The 20,292-nt window shown below is 41.0% G+C and overlaps 1 protein-coding gene across 2 annotated transcripts in view; it reads left to right on the top strand.

The window, feature by feature from the left end:
• The window catches only part of VCL (vinculin), a 137,804-nt gene that overhangs the window by 96,603 nt on the left and 20,909 nt on the right, over positions 1–20,292 (top strand). For both annotated transcript variants that reach the window (XM_073686080.1, XM_073686079.1), the window contains exons 17-18: positions 10,015–10,139; positions 19,770–19,955. In XM_073686080.1, coding sequence (XP_073542181.1) covers positions 10,015–10,139; positions 19,770–19,955 — 311 coding nt within the window. The remainder of the gene's footprint in view (positions 1–10,014; positions 10,140–19,769; positions 19,956–20,292) is intronic.

Genomic DNA, 20,292 nt, shown 5'->3' with positions numbered 1-20,292 from the left:
AAAAAAATAAATCTATACTTACCTTCTGATGGCCCATGCAGTCCTGCTGCGCTCCTGTGCTGGCTGCCGGCAGATCGCGGTACGCTGTACTGAAAGACCTGCCGTCACATGACTGTGACGTCACCGCAGGTCCTTCAGTCCTGCGCGATCTGTCAGCAGCCAGCACAGGGAAGGAGTCCGGGGGCCGTCGGAAGGTGAATATAATCTTTTATTTTTTATTTTATTCTTTTTTACAGCTTTTAATGGTACCTGGGTGTGGAGGAGAGTCTCCTGTCCTCTACACCCGGGTACCATCCACACATTAGAACGCGCCAATTACGCAAGTACAGATGCAGTCTTGCGGAATTGGCGCGTTCTAATCCAAGTCAATGGCGGCGAAAACTCAGCACTTCCGCAAAATAATTGGTAGTGCTGCGTTTTTTTCCGCAATGATAATCCGCAGCGGAATTTTCCGCAGCATGTGCACAGCACATGCGGATTATCATTGGGGGACATGGCAGACCTTCTACCATGTGTTTTTTAAGCGTTTATGCAGCTGCGGAAACACTTAAAAAAACGCATCGAGGGCACACGGCCTTAAGATATAAAATACGATTTCACTACAACAAGACCATTAATGAGGCATACAGGTAGGACTAGTTTAACATTTCCATCACCTGTATGCCCATATTAATAGGTTATATACGTCCCAGGGGGTGACATGTTCCCTTTAAGGGGGCCAATACCATCTGTTTTTTTTCTATTTGGCATTGATGTATTTATAAAAAAAAATTGGGAATTATTTTAAACCCTTAAGCCCCCAAACCTGTTTGCACCTACCTGACCAGGCCAATTTTTTCAATTCTGACCACTGTCACTTTATGAGGTAATTACTCTGGAACGCTTCAACGGATCCCACTGATCCTGAGATTGTTTTTTCAGGACATATTGTACTTCATGATAGTGGTAAAATTTCTTCGATATAACTTGCGTTTATTTGTGAAAAAATTTGAAATTTGGTGAAAATTTTGCAATTTTCTAACTTTGAATTTTCATGCCCTTAAATCAGAGCGATATGTCACACAAAATAGTTAATAAATAACATTTCCCACATGTCTACTTTACATCAGCACAATTTTGGAACCAAAATTTTTTTTTGTTAGGGAGCTATAAGGGTTAAAAGTTGACAAGCGATTTCTCATTTTTCCAACAAAATTTACAAAAACATTTTTTTAGGGACCACATCATATTTGAAGTCACTTTGAGGGGTCTTTATGACAGAAAATACCAAAAAGTGACACCATTCTAAAAACTGCACCCCTCAAGGTGCTCAAAACCACATTCAAGAACTTTATTAACCCTTCAGGTGCTTCACAGGAATTTTTGGAATGTGGAAGAAAAAAATTAACATTTAACTTTTTTCACAAAAATGTTACTTTTAGACCCAGTTTTTTCTATTTTCACAGGGGTAACAGGAAAAAATGGACCCCAAATTTTTTTGTGCAATTTCTCTTGAGCGTACTAATACCCCATATGTGAGGGAAAACCACTGTTTGGGCGCACTGCAGGGTTCGGAAGGGAAGGAGCGCCATTAGACTTTTTGAATATAAAATTTGTCTGAATAATTAGCAGACGCCATTTTGCGTTTGGAGAGCTCCTGATGTGCCTAAACAGTGGAAACCCCCCACAAGTGACACCATTTTGGAAACTAGACCCCTTAGGGAATTTATCTAGATGTGTGGTGAGCACCTTGAACCCCAAGGTGCTTCACAGAAGTTTATAATATTGAGCTGTAAAAATAAAATTTTCACATTTTTCCCACAAAACCGTTTTTCATCCCTTAATTTTGCATTATCATAAGGGTAATAGGATAAATTGCACCATGAAATTTGTTGTGCAATTTCTCCTGAGTACGCCGATACCCCATATGTGGGGGAAAACCACTGCTTTGGTGTACGGCAGGGTTCGGAAGAGAAAGGAGCGCTATGTTGGCTGGGATAGGTGGCAGACACCATGTCACATTTGAAGAGTCGCTGACATGCCGAAACAGCAGAAACCCCCACAAGTGACCCCATTTTGTAAACTACAACTCTCAAGGAATTCATCTAGGAAGTAGTGAGTATTTTTTAAATTTATACCATTGGACAGTGAAAAAAGCATAATTATATTTTTACCACAAAAAAATGTTTTACCCTCAGATTTTACATTTTCACACGGGGCAATGGGTAAAAATGGTGCCGAAATGTGTCACACAATTTCTTCTAAAAGTGGCAATACCCCATATGTGGCTGTATCGTACCGCTCAGCCATACGGCGAGATCTGGGAGGGACGGAGCGCTATTTGACAATTGGAGAACAAATTATTGTAGAATATGCATTTGGATTTGGGAGCACAAAATTTTCTGAATTTCTTTTGGGGGGCAAGGGCCATTTTGCTTTTCCAGAGCCTTTCTGCTACCAGTAACTTGCAAGTCCCTTATATTTTTAACAGATGACAGATCTGAGTGGGGACTAGCTTTTTTTGAGGACTGAGTTGAAGCTTTTATTGGGAACATTTTATGTAACATTTATCCGGCGCTCTAGGCTGAGCACTTACATCGTAGTTTCCATCTAAATTTCCAAGTGATGTAATTCAGATGAAACCCCTGCGGGATCCATTCACTGTAATGAGGCAGCAGAGTTACTCTGGACTCCGTCTGGCCTCTGTTTAGTGGTGTCCTTTTTTTCAGAAGTGCACAAAACTGGCCAACCGCACTTTTATGCACGCCTAAAACAAATGACACCGTGGGGTCCCAGGCTAGACGGCGTCCACAGTGGTCTATATCTGCCTCATTACAGGGAATCTTCCATCATGGGTTCTGGCTGAATCACGTATTTCAGAGATTTACACGGAAACTCTGGTGTAAGTGCTCAGCGCAGAGCGCAGGATAAATGTGAGCAGAGCCTTACTGCGATCTTTCGGAGACATAATAAACAAATCAGTAGCAGGTGAAGAATTGGTTTTATTTATTTTTTACGCCGTTCCTAGTGTGATATAACTGATTAGATTACTTTGTAATCGCACCGACCCGAAGAATAGAAATACCAGATTTATATCGGGTTTTTATGACTGACAGCTGTCACACACTAAAAGACGCTTTTTTTTGCAAAATCTAGTTTTTGCATCACCATATTTTGAGAGCTATAATTGTTCCATATTTCGGCCGACAGAGTCATGTGACGGCTTGTTTTTTGCGGGACGAGTTGACATTTTTATTGCTACCATTTTTGGGTACGGGACATTTTTTGATCGCTTTCTATTCCGTTTTTTGAGAGGTAAAATTAACAAAAACCAATTCAGGAATTGTTCTTTGAGGTTTTTTTTTATGCCGTTCTGCGTGTGGTAAAAGTGATCAGGCAGTGTTATTCTTCGGGTCAGTACGTTTACAGTGATACTACACTTACTGTATATTTTTTTTATGTTTTGGCGCTTTTACACAATAAAACAAATTTATAGAAAAAAATATTTTTTTGCATTGCTTTATTCTGAGCACTATAACTTTTTTATTTTTTGACTGATGGAGCTGTATGGCGGCTTGTTTTTTGCGGAACAAGATGACGTTTTCAGCGGTACCATTTTTATTTCTATTTTGTTTTTTGATTGCATTTTTTTCCACTTTTTGTTTGGCTATATGATGAAAAAGCATATTTTTTTGCTCCGTTTTTTTATTTATTTTTATTACGGTGTGCACAGAAGGAGTTAATTAGTGTGACCGTTTTATAGCTCGGGTTGTTTTGGACGTGGCGATACCAAATATGTGTTCTTTTTTTGGTTTTGTAAAAATATAAAAATATTGGTTTAATATTTTATTTATTTATTTATTTATTTTTATTTATTTTGTGATTTTTTTTTTTTTAACAGTTTAAAAACTTTTTTTTTTACTTTTTTTTACATTTTTACTTAGTCCCTGTATGGAACATTAATTTTTATTTTTCTGATCACTGATCTCATGTAATGTAATAGACATATATTACATTACATTACATTACATGAGATCTTCCCTGTTTCAGTCAGAGTCTCCTGTCTGGCTCAGCTTGCAGGCTGAGCCAGACAGGACACCATATATGGCAGAGCTGGAGGCGGTCATGTGACCTCCAGCTGCCATAGCAACCCCAGGTCCTGGAAGGAATCGGAGGTCTTCGGAGAGGTAAGTAAGACGACCCCCTCTCCTCCTGCTGTCTCCTATATGCCGCGATCACTATAGATCGCAGCATATAGAAGACCGCAAAGGGTTAACATCACTGGGACCTGATCCAATCAGGTCCCGATGAGGTTCCCTGTCAGAGCTAACGCTCTGCACCGGAATCGCAGCGCTTGCAGGACCCTGGGGGTCCTGAGCGCTGCGAGACCACCCACCGTTTTTAAACGTCCGCGCTGCACAGAGGCCAGGCAGCGCGGACGTTTATGTACAGTGGGCGATCGGGAACCGGTTAAATGAGAGAGGTATGTCACACACACTAGTTAATTAATAACATTCACCACATGTCTACTTTACATCAGCACAATTTTTGAAAAATAATTTTTTTTAAACAGAACTGACTGCATATCCAAAGCAAGAACTAGGTGTGAACAGGTGCTTACTAGGAGTAGCTACAGTACCTCCATATACAGCTAACAGATTAAGTAGCACTCTGCAATGCTAAGCATGCGAACATGAAATATATGAAATCTGAATAGCATTACTACTCAAGAAAATAGAAATAAATGAGAAATCTTAGTGCATAAATTGGCCAATTCATGGGTACCCGGCAGCCACAGTATTTCTATTTTCTATCGCCGTTGCAGAGTGCTAATTTCTGTTAATACTTTTTTTTTTTTTGTTAGGAAGTTATAAAGGTTAAAAGTTGACCAGCGATTTCTCATTTTTAGAACAAAATTTACAAAACCATTTTTTTAGGGACCACATCACATTTGAAGTGACTTTGAGGAGTCTATATGACAGAAAATACCCAAAAGTGACACCATCATAAAAACTGCACCTCTCAAGGTGCTCAAAACCACATTCAAGAAGTTTATTAACCCTTCAGGTGCTTCACAGGAATTAATGGAATGTGGAAGGAAAAGTTGAACATTTAACTTTTTTTTTTTTAAACAAATTTTTCTTTAGACTAATCTTTTTTTTATTTTCACAAGGGTAACAGGAGAAAATGGAACCCAAAAATTGTTGTTCAATTACTCCTGAGTACGCCGATATCCCATATGTAGGGGAAAACCACTGTTTGGGTGCACGGCAGGGCTGGACGCAAGATTGGCTGGAATTGAGAGCAGACGCCATGTCGCGTTTGGAGAGCCCCTGATGCGCCTAAACAGTGGACAACATTTTTTCATGTATGCGGTGTTCGTGTGTGTGTAACAAATTTTAGGTGCTTATGTTTGGTGTAAACTTTTTTTTTTTTTTAGAACAGAAAAAAAAGAATATAAAAATTTGGTAAAATAAAATACAAACTTTCTAAACGGGCATCCGTAAAAAAAAAAAAATGACTGAGCATCCGCAACTATCTGAAACTAACCCAATTCAGTAGCAAATACCGTAGTAGATGGTATATTTTACGGTCTTTAATCTTATATCAACTATTCTTTAAAAAAAAAAAAAAAAATTCTTTTTTTCACACTATAAAAAAAAAAAAGAAAGCAACAACTGGAGACCGATTTCTTACGCGCGTCAGCGATCAGCGCTCGACGGCTGTAGGACACACGCACTGATTTTTTTTTTTTTCTCTCACTGACACTAACCCGAACTAAATTCAGTAAAAAATAATACTGTTGTAAACGCCGATTACTACGGTATATTTTTACTGTTCCTAATCTAATTTGATCAACTAATCTAATTTTTTTTTACTCAATTCTTTTTTCACTAAAAAAACAACAAAAAAACGGAGGCCGGTCAGTGATGTTGATAACCGACCAGCGCTCGACGGCTGTAGGACGCACACACAGATGCGGTGCAAAAAGGGACTAAAAAAAAAAAAGGACAGGAAAAAAGAAGTCCTTGCCAAAAGCGAGCACGGTTGCTAACCAGCTACAGGGCGCAATCGGCGGCTGCAGGATGGGCCAAAGGGGGTGAGGGGAGGGAGAAAAAATAGACATTGAAAAAAAAAAAAAGTTGAAAACCGCGAACACGAGTATCGATCAGTGATTTGTGTCACTGATCAACTTTTGGCAGCTGCAGGATGCACGCACGGAGGTTTGTGCAAAGGGGTGGGGGGGCATTGACGGACAAAAAAAGTCCTTGAAAATGGCGAACACGAACGTTGATCGGTGATTTGCATCACTGATCAACGCTCTGCGGCTGCAGGATGCATGAAAAAGAAAAAAAACTGCCAAAAATCGAGTGATCAAGTACTGATCAGCGGTCTGAGGCAGAAGGATGGGGGAAGGGGTGAGAAGGTGCAAGAGTGGGATTGAGGGATGGATTAGGAAAGTTTGGGAATGGATCAAGGAGGGATCAGGAACTCTTCTGTCTTCAGCAGCAGAAACGCCAGCAGTGATGGCACAGGCTTGATAAAGTTTGTGGCAGCACAAGGCACAGCATGAAGCAGCACAGCAGAAGTCTCAGTGACCGCTCTCTTCACGTCTGGAACCCGTAATGAGGAAGTGTAGAGTGGTCACTGAGAGGTCACACCGCTTCTGTGCACAGTGATTGGTGCGATCAGCGTCATCGTCTAATCGCATCAATCAGAGCTGGTCCTGGTGACTCCAGCGATGCTAGGTTCCAGCCTATGATAGGTGCTCTTACAGCGCTGATCGTAGGATGGGCATCAGTGTTTCAGGCAATCTGATTGCCTGAAACACTGATTTTCTGCTCAGAATTGAACAGCCAATCACAGCGATCGTCGTCACAAAGGGGTGGAGCCGGGTCCCTGCTGCAGGATGGCGCCAGAATTTTAATGCGATCACTGCGACTGAGGTCTTGGTGCCACATTAAAGATATGACTTATTCATACATCCCAGGTCGGTAAGTACCTACCAACCTGGATGTATGGATACGTCCAAGGTCGGGAAGGGGTTAATGTCGCTGGTGATTTGTAGATAATTTTGCTAGCTTGATTTATTTTTTACACTTCTTATTGAGATCTTTATACTCCTGAAATGCGATTTCTGTATTCTCGGCCTTCAAGATTTTAATGCCCTTTGTTTGTGTCTTATTAAACTTTGTACTGTCTTATTTATCCATAATGGTTTCTTTTTATTCCTGGATATTTTATTACAAGAGGGTATACATTTTCTACAGAATTCTAGTAGTATTTCCTTAAACATGCCCCAGTTACATTCTGTATCCCCAGTTACCATGACATGGTCCCAGTCTACACGATTAAGCTCTTCCCTTAAATTGTTGAAATCAGCTTTCCCAAAGTTCCAGGTTTTTGCATTTCCCCTTTTGAATATTTGATTGAAAATTAAATTGAAACTTACCATATTATGGTCATTGTTTCCCAAATGCTCCCAGACCTGTAGATCTGAAATTGTATCTGGTCTATTTGACAGAACCAGATCCACATTATCTCCTGTGGTTGGTTCATCTACCAGCTGAGAGGTAATTGTCCTAAACTGTGGATAAGAACTTGCAGCTTTTAGCACAACTGGAAGATTCTATGTCCCATTGAATGTCTGGATAGTTAAAATCCCCCATAATAAGGACCCTATTATTATTTGCTGCATTTATAATTTGTTGCAGCAATTTCATACCTGTTCAGCTATATTAGGTGGCTTGTAGCAAACTCCGATTAGCAGCTTTCCATTGTTGCCATCCCAATGTACATTTACCCACACTGACTCTACATTGTCGAAGCTCCACCCGAATGTTGTCATTAAGCATAGGTTTTAAGTTGGACTTTACGAAAATACACACCCCTCCACCTTTTTTCTTTCCTGTCATTTCTAAATGTAGTGTAACCCTCTACGTTTGTCACCCAGTCATAGCTTTCATCCAGCCAGGTTTTTCTAAGTGCCCACCACATCGTATTCTGTGACTGACATAAGAGTCTCAAGTTCATTTGTTTTGTTTGCAAGACTTCTTGCATTTGCCATTAAACATTTAATACTATTAGCACATTTGTTACTCCTACTCACCTCCCTACCTTTCCTGCATATCCCAGCCCCCCCCCCTAAATCCTCATTAATCCCTACTGTCTCACTCTGTCTACTCTATCCCCTTATTAGCACATCTACCCTCCCTCCACCCAGGTCCTAGTTTAAAAGCTCCTCCATCCGTCTTACCATTTTTTCCCCAAGCACAGCTGCACCCTCCCCAGTGAGATGCAGCCCATCCACAACATAGAGCCTGTAGCCAACAGCGAAGTCTGCCCAGTTCTCCATGAACCCAAACCCTTCCTGCCTACACCAATTTCTAAGCCACTTATTTAGCACCCGGCAGACAACACACTGTTCGGCATTCACAGGCTTGGTGGGAGATGACCCTGTCTGTCCACCTAATTAGAGAGTCCCCTACCACCAACATTTGTCTTGCCTTTGCTGCACTCCTATTTCCCTCCTTCCGAGAGTGGTCATTTCCCTGGTTGCTAGCAGCAATGTCCTGCTGTAGTGATCTCAGTCCTGGGTTAACATCAGGGCTGTGGAGTCGGTAAGCCAAACCTCCGACTCCTCAATTTCCATGACACAGACTCAGACTCCACGACTCAGACTCCACGACTATGACTCCCTCATACATTTTTAAAGTTTAAGTGATAAATTTACTACAGTAAAATGGTAACATCAGGCTTTTAATCATTATTATGATACAATAATCAAGCCATTAAGATGGATATATTTTATGTTCTATGAGCTAAGCGGAAAAACATACTAAAACATCAAGCACGGAGACAACATATACTGGACTATTGATTTATGCACAGTTTATTGAAAGTTTAGGTCTGCTTTAAGAAGTTCTTACCTTAATCCTGCTTTCCTGTTCCCTCCAGCAGTTCTGAGATGAGTGCAGGCATTCCTTCCATGTGTTTTTTTTTTTTTTTCCCCTTATCTGTAGAGGAGGAGCTTCACTACTTGTCATGTACATAAACTGCAGCACAGATTCATCTCAGCATTGAACTACTGTACCCAATTTATTATATATTTTAGGAGTCTGAGTCGGTCCTATTTTATACCGACTCCGACTCCACGAGTCCGACTCAGACTCCACAGCCCTGGTTTGCATTTCTAATATCAGCCAAACAGGCATATTTCCTAGGTTGTGCCTGATCAGGACTTCCAAACATGTAACTCGCTGACATTGAGTGCAGACATATTTACCCTCAAACAGCTGTTCAAGGCATGCATACATCTCACAAGATGCACAACTGGTAGCATTGTCCATGGAGCACATACTAAATGGGGATAAACAATACAGATAAAAAGCAGAAAAACCATTGGAAAGCTAGTAAGGTAAACACCAAACTGATATTGTGTTAACTATGCACTTATCTGTCGCCTCCGCACTTAAAATGCAGCCTCGCGAAGAATCTCTGCACTTGTAGTCCTCCAGACTGCACAGGTAGATATAGATGTAGATAATGCAGAATCACACAATTATCTCCTGCTCCATGTTCCTTCTGTGTTCTCTGCACATACCATGGAACATGGCCACCATTTCCTGCAACCTGACGTTTCTTGTTCCATCTGGCTGGTATAACTGCTGGAAACCTGCACAAGGTCACTCTGTTAGGACCATCATACACAGACCTGTCAGCTACTTACATTAACCGGGAAATCCCCACCTCGTTCAGTCTTCTTGGAAGGAGTCGATGACCATTACAATGTTTCTTTAATAACAGCCCCAGTAAATGAAACATTTTTCACAAGGGATTAGTTCTTGTGGTTGTATCTGTCATTGGCAAGGAATGAGTTGTGATGTCTGCTCTGTGACAGCCAATAACGTGTAGGAGAAAAAACGTTACTTTTCTACCCTGTGGCCTTGACCTTGCAATTATGGTTTAAATTGAATGTGTTTTAAGGTCCTGATGTGTAAGAATGCTTTAAACAGAAGTTTCTTTTGTCATCAGCTTTACAGAAGGGCTTCCTAGATTCTGGTTACAGGATTTTGGGTGCAGTTGCTAAGGTGAGGGAAGCGTTCCAGCCCCCGGAGCCAGATTTTCCCCCTCCTCCTCCTGACTTGGAGCACCTGAGGGTAAGTGTCAGCTAGTTTTTTGTATACATATGTGTGTATAATTACAGTCTCTCAGACACCTTTAAAGTGTTTTTTTTTTGCCTTTCATTTTTTAACTAAATCTTATGGCCTTTGACAAAGTCACTGGTAAAGTACTGGAGGGGAGATATGTGTCATTGATTCTTTTGGCTTCAGAGATTTGAAACCTAGAAGTTTTCTCCAGCACACTTGACAGGGGTTAAACAGCCATTTTAAAGATATGTTTTTTGTTTTTAGAACAACCATAGAGCAGGTGGGAGGTTGTTCTCCATATTTCCACCCCAGGGTGTGGTCTGAGGTTTAAATAGACAGCCTGCTGAGGCATCTAGTGTTCAGTGTATCTGGAGAGGCTAGCTCTCCAGATAGGCTAGCTCCAGAGAGAGGAGCATGTGCTTGTGCTCACCTGGACCGTGTGTTTTTTGCTAACCCTTAGTGGCCGGATCCTGGCAGACATAAGAACTTGTACTGTACATTTTCTTTTGCTTTGCCGCTACGCCAGAAGGGCCGTGTTTATTTTTATGAACTCTGCATCGGTTTATGCCATCCTTTACTAAACCAATAAGAAATTTAAAGAGACAGCGTTCCTGTATCCATCTCCGAGTGCTGCCTCAGGAGCCGATCTATCACAGTTGGTGTTTCGAATGCGGGCAATGTTCCTGGAACACGTGTAGCGGCTTTGGACAAACCGCATGTCCTGGGTGAAGGTGGCCATAAGCCAGGAAACGACATTCAACAGCATGGACATCCTAATTAAGCACCTTGTGAAGGCACAGCAGCAGCAACAGCTGGCACATCAGGAGACAAGTAAGGTGCTGATGTAACAGATCCAACAACAGCAGCAACAAGGCCAGTACCGACAACAGCAGCTACAGATTGAGTTGCTCACAGAGGCGGTTTGTGGGAGGCCGACAGCCCCTCCCCCCCCCAGGTCCAACTGACAACACACATGTCCGGAAGGCGGTAAGACGAGCGATGCAAAAAATGACCATGGGCGATTATGTATAAGCTTTTTTGACTGTTGTAAGGGTAGCAGAGCAGGAGAAACTGCCGCCGGTGCAGTGGGCGGAGGTACTGGCCCACTATTTAACTGGCGAGCCACAGAAGGCTTATTATGACCTAGCCTTACAGGATGCCCAGAAATATTCCAAACTAAAAACTGAGATGCTTGCACGCTCAGGGGTGACTATGTCTGTCCGAGCTCAAAGGTTCCACCACTGGACGTACTGCGGTGATAAGCCCCCTCGCTCCCAAATGTTCGATCTGTTGTGTCTGGTACAGGAGTGGTTGCAGCAGGAGTCCTCCACCCCAGCCCTGATGGTAGAGTGGGTCGAAAATGGACAGATTTATCCACTCTCTTCCCAGGCCGGTGCAGAACTGGATTGCCCAGGTGAACCCCCGAAATTCGGACGACCTAGTTGGCATAGTGGAAATGTGGTCGAGAGGTCCCTAAGGAAGCCAGGCATTGTTGCATCCCTGTAATGGGGTACCCAGAAGGAACCCAAATCTCAACAGGGGTAGTAGAGCCACAAGTTCGAGGTCCCAAGGGGTTGCTGAGGGATTGACAAAGGCCGCTAATAAAGAGTTAATCTGCTGGAGATGTCATAGTCCTGGACACAACCGCCCGTTGTCATGTCCTCTGAGCCGATGGACTGCAGCCTAAGGAGGCGCTGTTCATACTGTGCCTATCTCGCCTGCAGTGTGGACTATCAGCCTGGTGAGGGGCCACAGTCATGTCCCGTGACCATAAATGGGGTACTGGTGTCGGGATTCTTGAACTCAGAGAGTTTGGTGACTCTGGTAAGGGCCACACTTCCCCACCAGTTGATCCCCGGAAAAAAAAAGTGGGCGTACGCTGAGTTCACGGGGATGCCAAGGACTACCCTGTTGCCAGTGTGACTATAAAAACTAACTGTGGGGCTGAGTCCCATGAGGTCGGGGTGGTTAAGGACCTGCTACACCCTGTAATAATAGGGCGGGACTTTAGCCTGTTCTGGGACTTATGGCGGAAAGTGGGGGTACCAAGTGACTCACAGGAGTCAGTTACACCATGAGGAATCCACATCACAGTCAGAGGTGGATGATTTCTTCCTGTGTGTCCTTGCTGGTGACTAGGATGAGACGGTGACTCATGAGGACGAGATTCCTGAATTGGGGGTTTCTGAGGAAAACTTTGGGACTGCTCAAATGCAAGATCTTGTGTTGAAAGGTGGCTTCGATAATGTGTCTGTGATAAATGGAGTTGCTCAAGAGCCGGGGGCTGACACCAGGTTCCCATATTTCACCTTAAATGAGGAGCTGCTTTATTGGGTCACTAAATCAAGAGGGGAAGTGATAGAGCAGTTGTTGGTGCAGGGTCCCTATAGGCGTAGAGTATTAGATTTGGCCCATTCTCATATCCTAGAGGAGCATCTGGGAGTAGACAAAAGTCAAGAGCGGGTTCTGCAGAGCTTTGACTAGACTGGATGTCACCAAGACATTGTTAATTTCTGCCGCCCCTGCCCTGTCTGTCAGCTAAATGCTCCAGTGACCCACTTCTGCATTTCCCTAGTGCCGTTGTCCATTATAGATGTCCCATTTGACCAGATTGCCATGGACCTTGTTGATGCCCTGGGGGCACCAATACATTCTAGTGATGATGGACTACACAGCATGGTAGCCTCCCACATACTCCTCTGCCAGGAGTATAGCCCGAGAGCTAGTACACATTTTCTCCCGAACGGGCCTGCCAAAAGAGATCCTGACATATCCAAAGTGATGAGGGAGTTGTGTAAGGCTCTCCAGATTACACAACCCAGGACGTCTGTGTACCATCCGCAGATGGAGGCCTGGTGGAGAGGTTCAACAAGACCCTCAAGTCCATGCTTAAGGTCGTGGAAAAGGATGGCCAAGACTGGGATTGCCTACTATGGTTGCACCACTGTAGATGTGATTTCACCACTGCAGCCTGTATACAGTCAATTAAAGAGTGATCGAGAGTAATTGCTTGCTCTGAGGAGATTAGGTAAAAAAGTATTTTAATATTTTGAACATGGTTATGACTATGAAGTGAAAAAAACAATCAAATTGTAAACAGCCTTTAACAGAGAAACCCTATAAGTTGTATAATTTTAAATAGTGTTTGCATGTGAACTACCTACAGATAGATATACAGCGTCATTCACATTTGAAAATAATTGGACAGGAATGTACATACAGAATAGAATTACATTTAAAGAGGACCTGTCACTTGCTCAAGAAAATTTGAGTTTGATATCTTTTAAAAATCTGAGCTTCCCTGATTTTGCTAGTTTTCTGTTTTTGCAGTGTGTCACATTGTTGCAGGATGCAGATACATTTGCTTATTTTGGAGCGCAGTGTGTGAATGCTCTGCTTGTAGACCAACTGGGCGTTTCTTCAGAGTCTTCTCTGGGTGCATGAAACCCTCCCACCCAAATGCTGCCAGTCACAACTCGGCAGCGATCTCCAGTAAGCAACAAATGCTAACATCTCTTCTTCAAAGACATTCTGCTAGGAAATGTAGAGTATGAGCCCCATTGTGAACAGTGATGATCTGTGTATAAGCACTGCAGAATATTATTGCATAATAAATAATGAAGCAAGACAGAGCAAATGGAAGAGCAGCAGAATCTGGGAAACTCAGGGATTTTGACAAGGTCCTTTAAAGGGGTTTTCTCACTAACAAAAGTTCATTTTAATCAATAGATTTTGGAATATTAATAATTTCCACAATTGGATGTGTTTTAAATAAATGTTCCTGTGCTGAGATAATCTTATAAATGTGCCCCTGCTGTGTACTGTGTAATGGCTGTGTCTGACCGTTTAGGTACATGGTCTGATCACACCACATCTTCCACAAATTATTCCAGGAATTATCCAAAAATTAAATGTCATGTTGAGGCTGCTGCACTGATTAATATGATACCTGAGGTGGTGAAATCCATCCTGTGGTTCTTGTATAATCAGTGTTTGCAGTTTGGAGTTAATGATCTGTCCGGGCTCCAGGATGGGACTGTGGGCAGGGTCTTATCCTGGTGCTCTAGGCCAGATCAGCAAGAAAAGACCTGCCCACCGGCCCGCCCCAAAGCACAAGTATGTTCCTCATCATAGAGACAGCCAGACAGATAAGGGCAGGCCTGTGGGCTTGTCTTATCTTGCTGATAGTCATCTCTTGCCCCAATAATGACAGATCTAAAAGCAGTTTTGTCAGAGAACGGGCCTAAAAATCAATTGGGATAAGTCCTCTCTATTACCACTGGACCCTCTCCCACATATGGAAAGAATTGCAGTAGCTCAGATACAAGTGTTAGAACGGTTTAAATATGTCGGTGTGGTAGTTGGTTCAAATATTAAAGACTATATAGCGTTGAACATAAAACCCCTTACTAGATTTAGATTGAAAATAAGTATGTGGTGTAAATTGCTTCTGTCTGTAATAGATAGGGGGAATCTCATTAAAACGATCTTGATACCACAATTGTTGTATTTGCTTCACAATTCCCCATGTTAGATCCCTCCTCCCATATTCCGGAAGGTCCAGTCATTGCTCAGAGACCTGATATGGTGCAAGCGAAATGCAAGTATAAAACTGGCATCACTTCAAAGGGACAAAGCTGAGGGAGGTTTGGCGATTGCAGATCCATGGATATATTTTATAGCTTCGCAGATGCAACACTTTTATGGGTGGGGAAAGTGTGTGGGCAAGAATGGTAGTCTTGTCCTTCAAGTCAAAAAATGTGTGTCGCCCATGTACATATGGAGGTGGGCACTAAGTACACAGAGCGAGACCGACCTTAGCAATGATCTACAAGGTGTGGGGAGAAGAGACTGTTGAGGATAAGGGAATACTCTAATTTTACTCCATTATGACAAAATCAGCGACTGGTGGAGTTTGGCAAATTGACTTGTTTCAGAGCTTAGAAATCAAGGGGAATTCAGACTTTAGATCAGTTAATAGAAAATGGAACACTTAAAAGCTTTAACAAACTACAACAAGAGTTTGGATTGCATCACGGCCCCTTCTTTCAATACCTACAACTTAGGCATGCATATCTGACTCAGTTTAACGCTGCAGCATCGGATATGTGGAAAAATTATTTACTAGACTCAATAGCGGCGGCAAAGTATACAACCGGTTTAATTTCCAAAATCTATCGACAACTCTTACAGTCTTGCATGGGAGATCATCCCCTGACAGCTAAATTAAAATGAGAAGCAGATGTGGGACCGATTACTGAAGAACAATGGAAAGAGGTGTTGGAACTCACTCCTAGACTGTCGCCATGTGAATCTGAGGCCTTGCAGATATACCTTATTCATGGAGTGTATGGAACACCAAGCTTTCTTTTCAGAATTTGGGTACATCCTAATGCAGATTGTCCAAGATATGGAACAGGAGATGTACATTTGTTACATATGTTCTGGGAGTGCGGTAGATTGGGCTCCTACTGGTAGAACACACTATCTTCAATAAAAAGAGTATTTGGTGTGCAAATCCAAGCAGACCCCAAAATACGCATATTGGGATATTTGGGGGATTTGGTCGATTTTGAATCCCTAACTGCTATAGGTCTTTCGCGAACATTATATCAAGCATGCACACTTATTGCACAACATTGGCTAGACGCTCAATCACCGACAGTTAATGAGTTGATAAATAAGCTAAACAACATTATTTGGTTGGAAAAGGGGCTATATAAAAAGAGAAAAGCAATCAAGAAATTTGACAACATCTGAGGATCCTGGTTGAATGTTCCAGGGCTACTATCTGGAGTACTACTGAGAGATCGCATATGGCAATTTCTGGCTTCATGAACACTTGTAGTATGATCATTCCAGGTTAAATGTTATGAGTATGATCAGTACACATGAAAACTAATTATAACTGAATGACGGATATTCTAACATACAGTAGTGTTCAAAATAATAGCAGTGTGTTCAAAAACATTAGTTAAGCACACATTCTTTATACTAGTTTTTATTTCCAGGCATTGGGAACATTGGACACTGTTTTCTAATTCAAAACATTGAGAAATATATATAATTTATATTAAAAATAGATTAAGATTTGAGAGTCTTCAGTGGTTGATACCTTTTATTGGCTAACTGAAAAGATGGTAGCAAATTGCAAACCTTTCAAGACTACTCAGGTCTCTTCATCAGGCATAGAATAGCACAAAATCAGAAGAATCACATATTTATACACAGCAGGGCACAAGAATAATGCAATAGATGAGACAAATGACGTGAAGCAGAACTATGAATATGGGAGGCGGGAAGAAAGTTGTGGCCGTAAATATTGGAGCAGTTGATAGATGAGGAGTGTGAAAGTTTTATTGTCCTGTGATTGAAATCTGGTCAAGGGTTCTGATGACCCCATACGTCTGAGGTTCACATTCCTTAGTTGATGTAGAATGACATAAATCCATGCGACACATTCATTCCTGTACTGAGAGTGTCAAAGATTGCCATTAGTTTGTATTACCAAATTTTTCTGTCTCTGGGAATTGAAGTTAGCTTTTAATACCAGTAATATCATGTCCATGACAGTTAAAATTTTTAACTACTTTACAGAAAATAACAAAAAATGAAAATTGGGCTGTTCTAAAAAATAACTGTCTGCATTTGGCTTTACAAACTCTCAATATGTACTCTCTCTTTTTTTTTTTATGATTTAGCATTTTTGTGAATGACTAACCTAATATTTAGTTGTATATCCACAGTTTTTTAGAACTGCTTCACAACTATGTTGCATAGTCAACCAACTTCTGGCACCTGACAACTGTTATTCCAGCCCAGGTTGCTTTGACCATATCCCACCATTTTTGGCATTTGTTGGCTTTGCCTCAGAAACGGCATTTTTTATGTCACCCCATAAGTGTTCTAACAGATTAAGGCCTGGGGATTTGGCTGGCCACTCCATAGCCTCAATTTTGTTGGACTGGAACCAAGATTTTGCTCGTTTACTGGTATGTTTAGGGTCGTTGTCTTGTTGAAACGCCTATTTCAAGGGCATCTCCTCTTCAGCGTAAGGCAACATGACCTCTTCAAATATTTTAATATATGCAAACTAGTCCATGATCCCAGGTATGCGGTAAATAGTCCTGGCACCATAGTAAGAGAAACATGCCCATATCATGATGCTTGCACGACCATGCTTCACGGTCTTCAGAGTGTACTGTGGCTTGGGGGTCGTCTGATGAACGGTCTGTGGTCCTTGGACCCAAAAAGAACAATTTGACTTTTATCAGTCCAGAAAATGTTTCCCCATTTCTCTTTAGGCCAGTTGCGGTGTTCTTTGGCAAATTATATCCACTTCAGTGCATGTATTTTTTTTTTTTTTTTTTTTTTTTAACAGTGGGACTTTGCTTGGTCTTCTTGCTAAGAGATTATATTCACACAGGTGTCTTCTAACTGTCACAGTACTCACAGGTAACTTGACACTGTCTTTGATCAAACTGGAGCTGATCATTGGCTGAGCTTTTGCCATTCTGGAAATTCTTCGATCCATTCGAATGGTAGTCTTCCGTTTTCTTCCACATCTCTCTGGTTTTGTTTTCCATTTTAAAGCATTGGAGATCATTTTAGCTGAACAGCCTATCATTGTCTGCACTTCTTTATACGTTTTACCCTCTCCAATCAAATTTTTAATCAAAGTACGCTGTTCTTCTGAACAATGTTTCGAACGACCAATATTTCTCAGGCTTTCAAGAAGAAATGCATGTACAATGTGTGCTGACTTCACCCTTAAATAAGGCCCAGCTGATTCACACTTGATTTTTCAAAAAATGATTGACCTCACTAATTGAACTCCACACTGCTATTATTTTGAACACACCCCATTTCAATTAATTTTTCAAATACACAAACTCAAAAACCTGCAGATCATGAATGCTGAGTGTTGGTTTTCTTACAATCTACTGCACCAACTGGTAAATTGTCTGACATGTGGTAATATAATTTATACCAAACACAGGGATTAATCTGGTTAGTCATATTGGACTGCTGTTATTTTGAACACTACTGTATATAAATCATAAAAAAAAATAAATTGCGTGAATATAAATTTCTCTGGAGTGGGGTGTAACAGTTTGTTTGAATGGACAAAATCGAATCCTTTATTGTATTTTATATATAACAATAATATATGATACCATGTAATATTGAATATCTTTGTTCTTCTGATCTTTCTTTGTAAAAACATTATTTTGTTATTTTCTTAATAAAAATAATCCGATTAAAAAAAAACATGAACTTTTGTTTGTGGGATAACCCCTTTACATAATTTTTTGAGTAAAATCAGAGCATCGCTTCATACATATTTATTTTGGCATTAATCAGTATAGAGTACTGTGCAAGCCTTTTAGGATGTTGTGAGAAAATTGCTGCACAATAAGAATTCTTTCAAAAATAGACGTGTAAATACTTTATTTTGATCAACTAACAAAATTCATAGAGAATGAGCAAAATAAAAATATAAATCAAATCCATACAGTGACTGCTCTTTTACCTTTTAAAGTACATCCGGTTTTCTGTACACGCATGTACAGATATAGAATTGTACGATTATAGTCAGCTGCATGATTAAACAATTATACCAAATAAGTGATGATCATCGTGATCATATGTAGGTTGAAACAGTCATTAAATAAAACAGAAATGGTTGTGTAGGAGGTTTAAAACTGGAAGATGAACAGCCAAAGTGCTAAAAAGATGTCATACTGAGAACAGCAACAAGACACAAGGTAGTTATACTGCATTAGCAAGGAATCTCTCATTCAAAGATTTCAAAGCAGTTAGGGGTTTCAAGATGGCGCTGATCAAGCTCTTTTGAAGAAGCATGAGGAAATGAGCAACGTTGTAGACAGACACAGTGGCCGGCCAAGAAAACTTGGTGCAGCAGATGGCAGACATATCAAAAAATTTTCAGCAGTGCCATAATCTCAGAACTGGCAACAACCAGTGGGACCCATCTACTGTTTGGAGAAGTCTGGACTGAAGAGATTTCATTGGAGGAATTGCAGCTAAAAAGCCATACCTTTCAACATCTAAACAAGGACATGTTACTCAACTATGCACGAAAACATAAGAACAGAGGTCCAGAAAAATGGCAGCAGATGATCTGCACTGAGGAGTCAAAATGTGAAATATTTGGCAGCAACAGAAGGCAGTTTGTTTGCCATTAAGAACCATCTTCAGCTTAAAGAAGAAGAACGAGTCCTAGAAGTGATGATACCCCGCACAGAGCCTCAATCTCAACATCATCCAGCCTTTCTGGGATTACATGAAGAGACAGAAGGATTTGTACAAGCCTCGTACACAGAAGATCTGTTAAAAACTGTGTACAAGCGATTGAGAAAAATTGATGCTCATTTGAAGGCAACGAGTGATCACACCAAATATTGTTTTGACTTAGAATTTCTCTCCTTTATTCAATTTGCATTTTATTACCACTTCTATTTGTGAAACACATTCTTACCCTGCAGAATTTTTTACACACCGGTCTAAAATGTTTGCACATAACTGTATACTTACAGGGTTTAATGATTATCTAGTTAGTATTGACATGGAAATGAGTTATTTAATTTTTTTATGCTATTTAATTTTTTTTTTCAGTTGACTGATGATGCAGCACCTCCAAAGCCTCCACTTCCTGAGGGAGAGGTTCCACCTCCCAGACCGCCACCACCTGAAGAGAAGGATGAGGAGTTCCCTGAGCAAAAGGTGGGCGAGGCAGTGAATCAGCCAATGATGGTTGCTGCAAGACAGCTTCACGATGAAGCTCGAAAGTGGTCCAGCAAGGTAATAAGACTGAACAGTTTTAAACTTCATGAAACCTAGTCAGTGATGCTAAATGACTACTCACATTTAAGTCTGCTTATGTTGGAGAAGTATAGTCAACCTACAAAACACATAATTTCTAAATTGTTTTTTTACATGATGTGTATATATTAGTGCATCTCCAGCCAGTTATTAATATATTCTTCAGATCTCATGAAAGGTAAAGCATGATTAACTGCTTGGGGTTATTAATCCATTAATTTGGACTCTAGTGATGGAAAGTGTGAAACAATGCAAACTACTGAAAACTTCCACATTGACCATAGAAGGAAATTTTGCTACAGGTCCAATTTAGTTT

This window comes from Phyllobates terribilis, unplaced genomic scaffold (assembly GCF_046119375.1).
Source record: "Phyllobates terribilis strain yellow unplaced genomic scaffold, ASM4611937v1 Scaffold_5__5_contigs__length_657084704, whole genome shotgun sequence".
Lineage (NCBI taxonomy): Eukaryota > Metazoa > Chordata > Amphibia > Anura > Dendrobatidae > Phyllobates > Phyllobates terribilis.
Note: the sequence above shows the minus strand (reverse complement) of the source record. Positions and strands in the feature narration are given on the sequence as shown.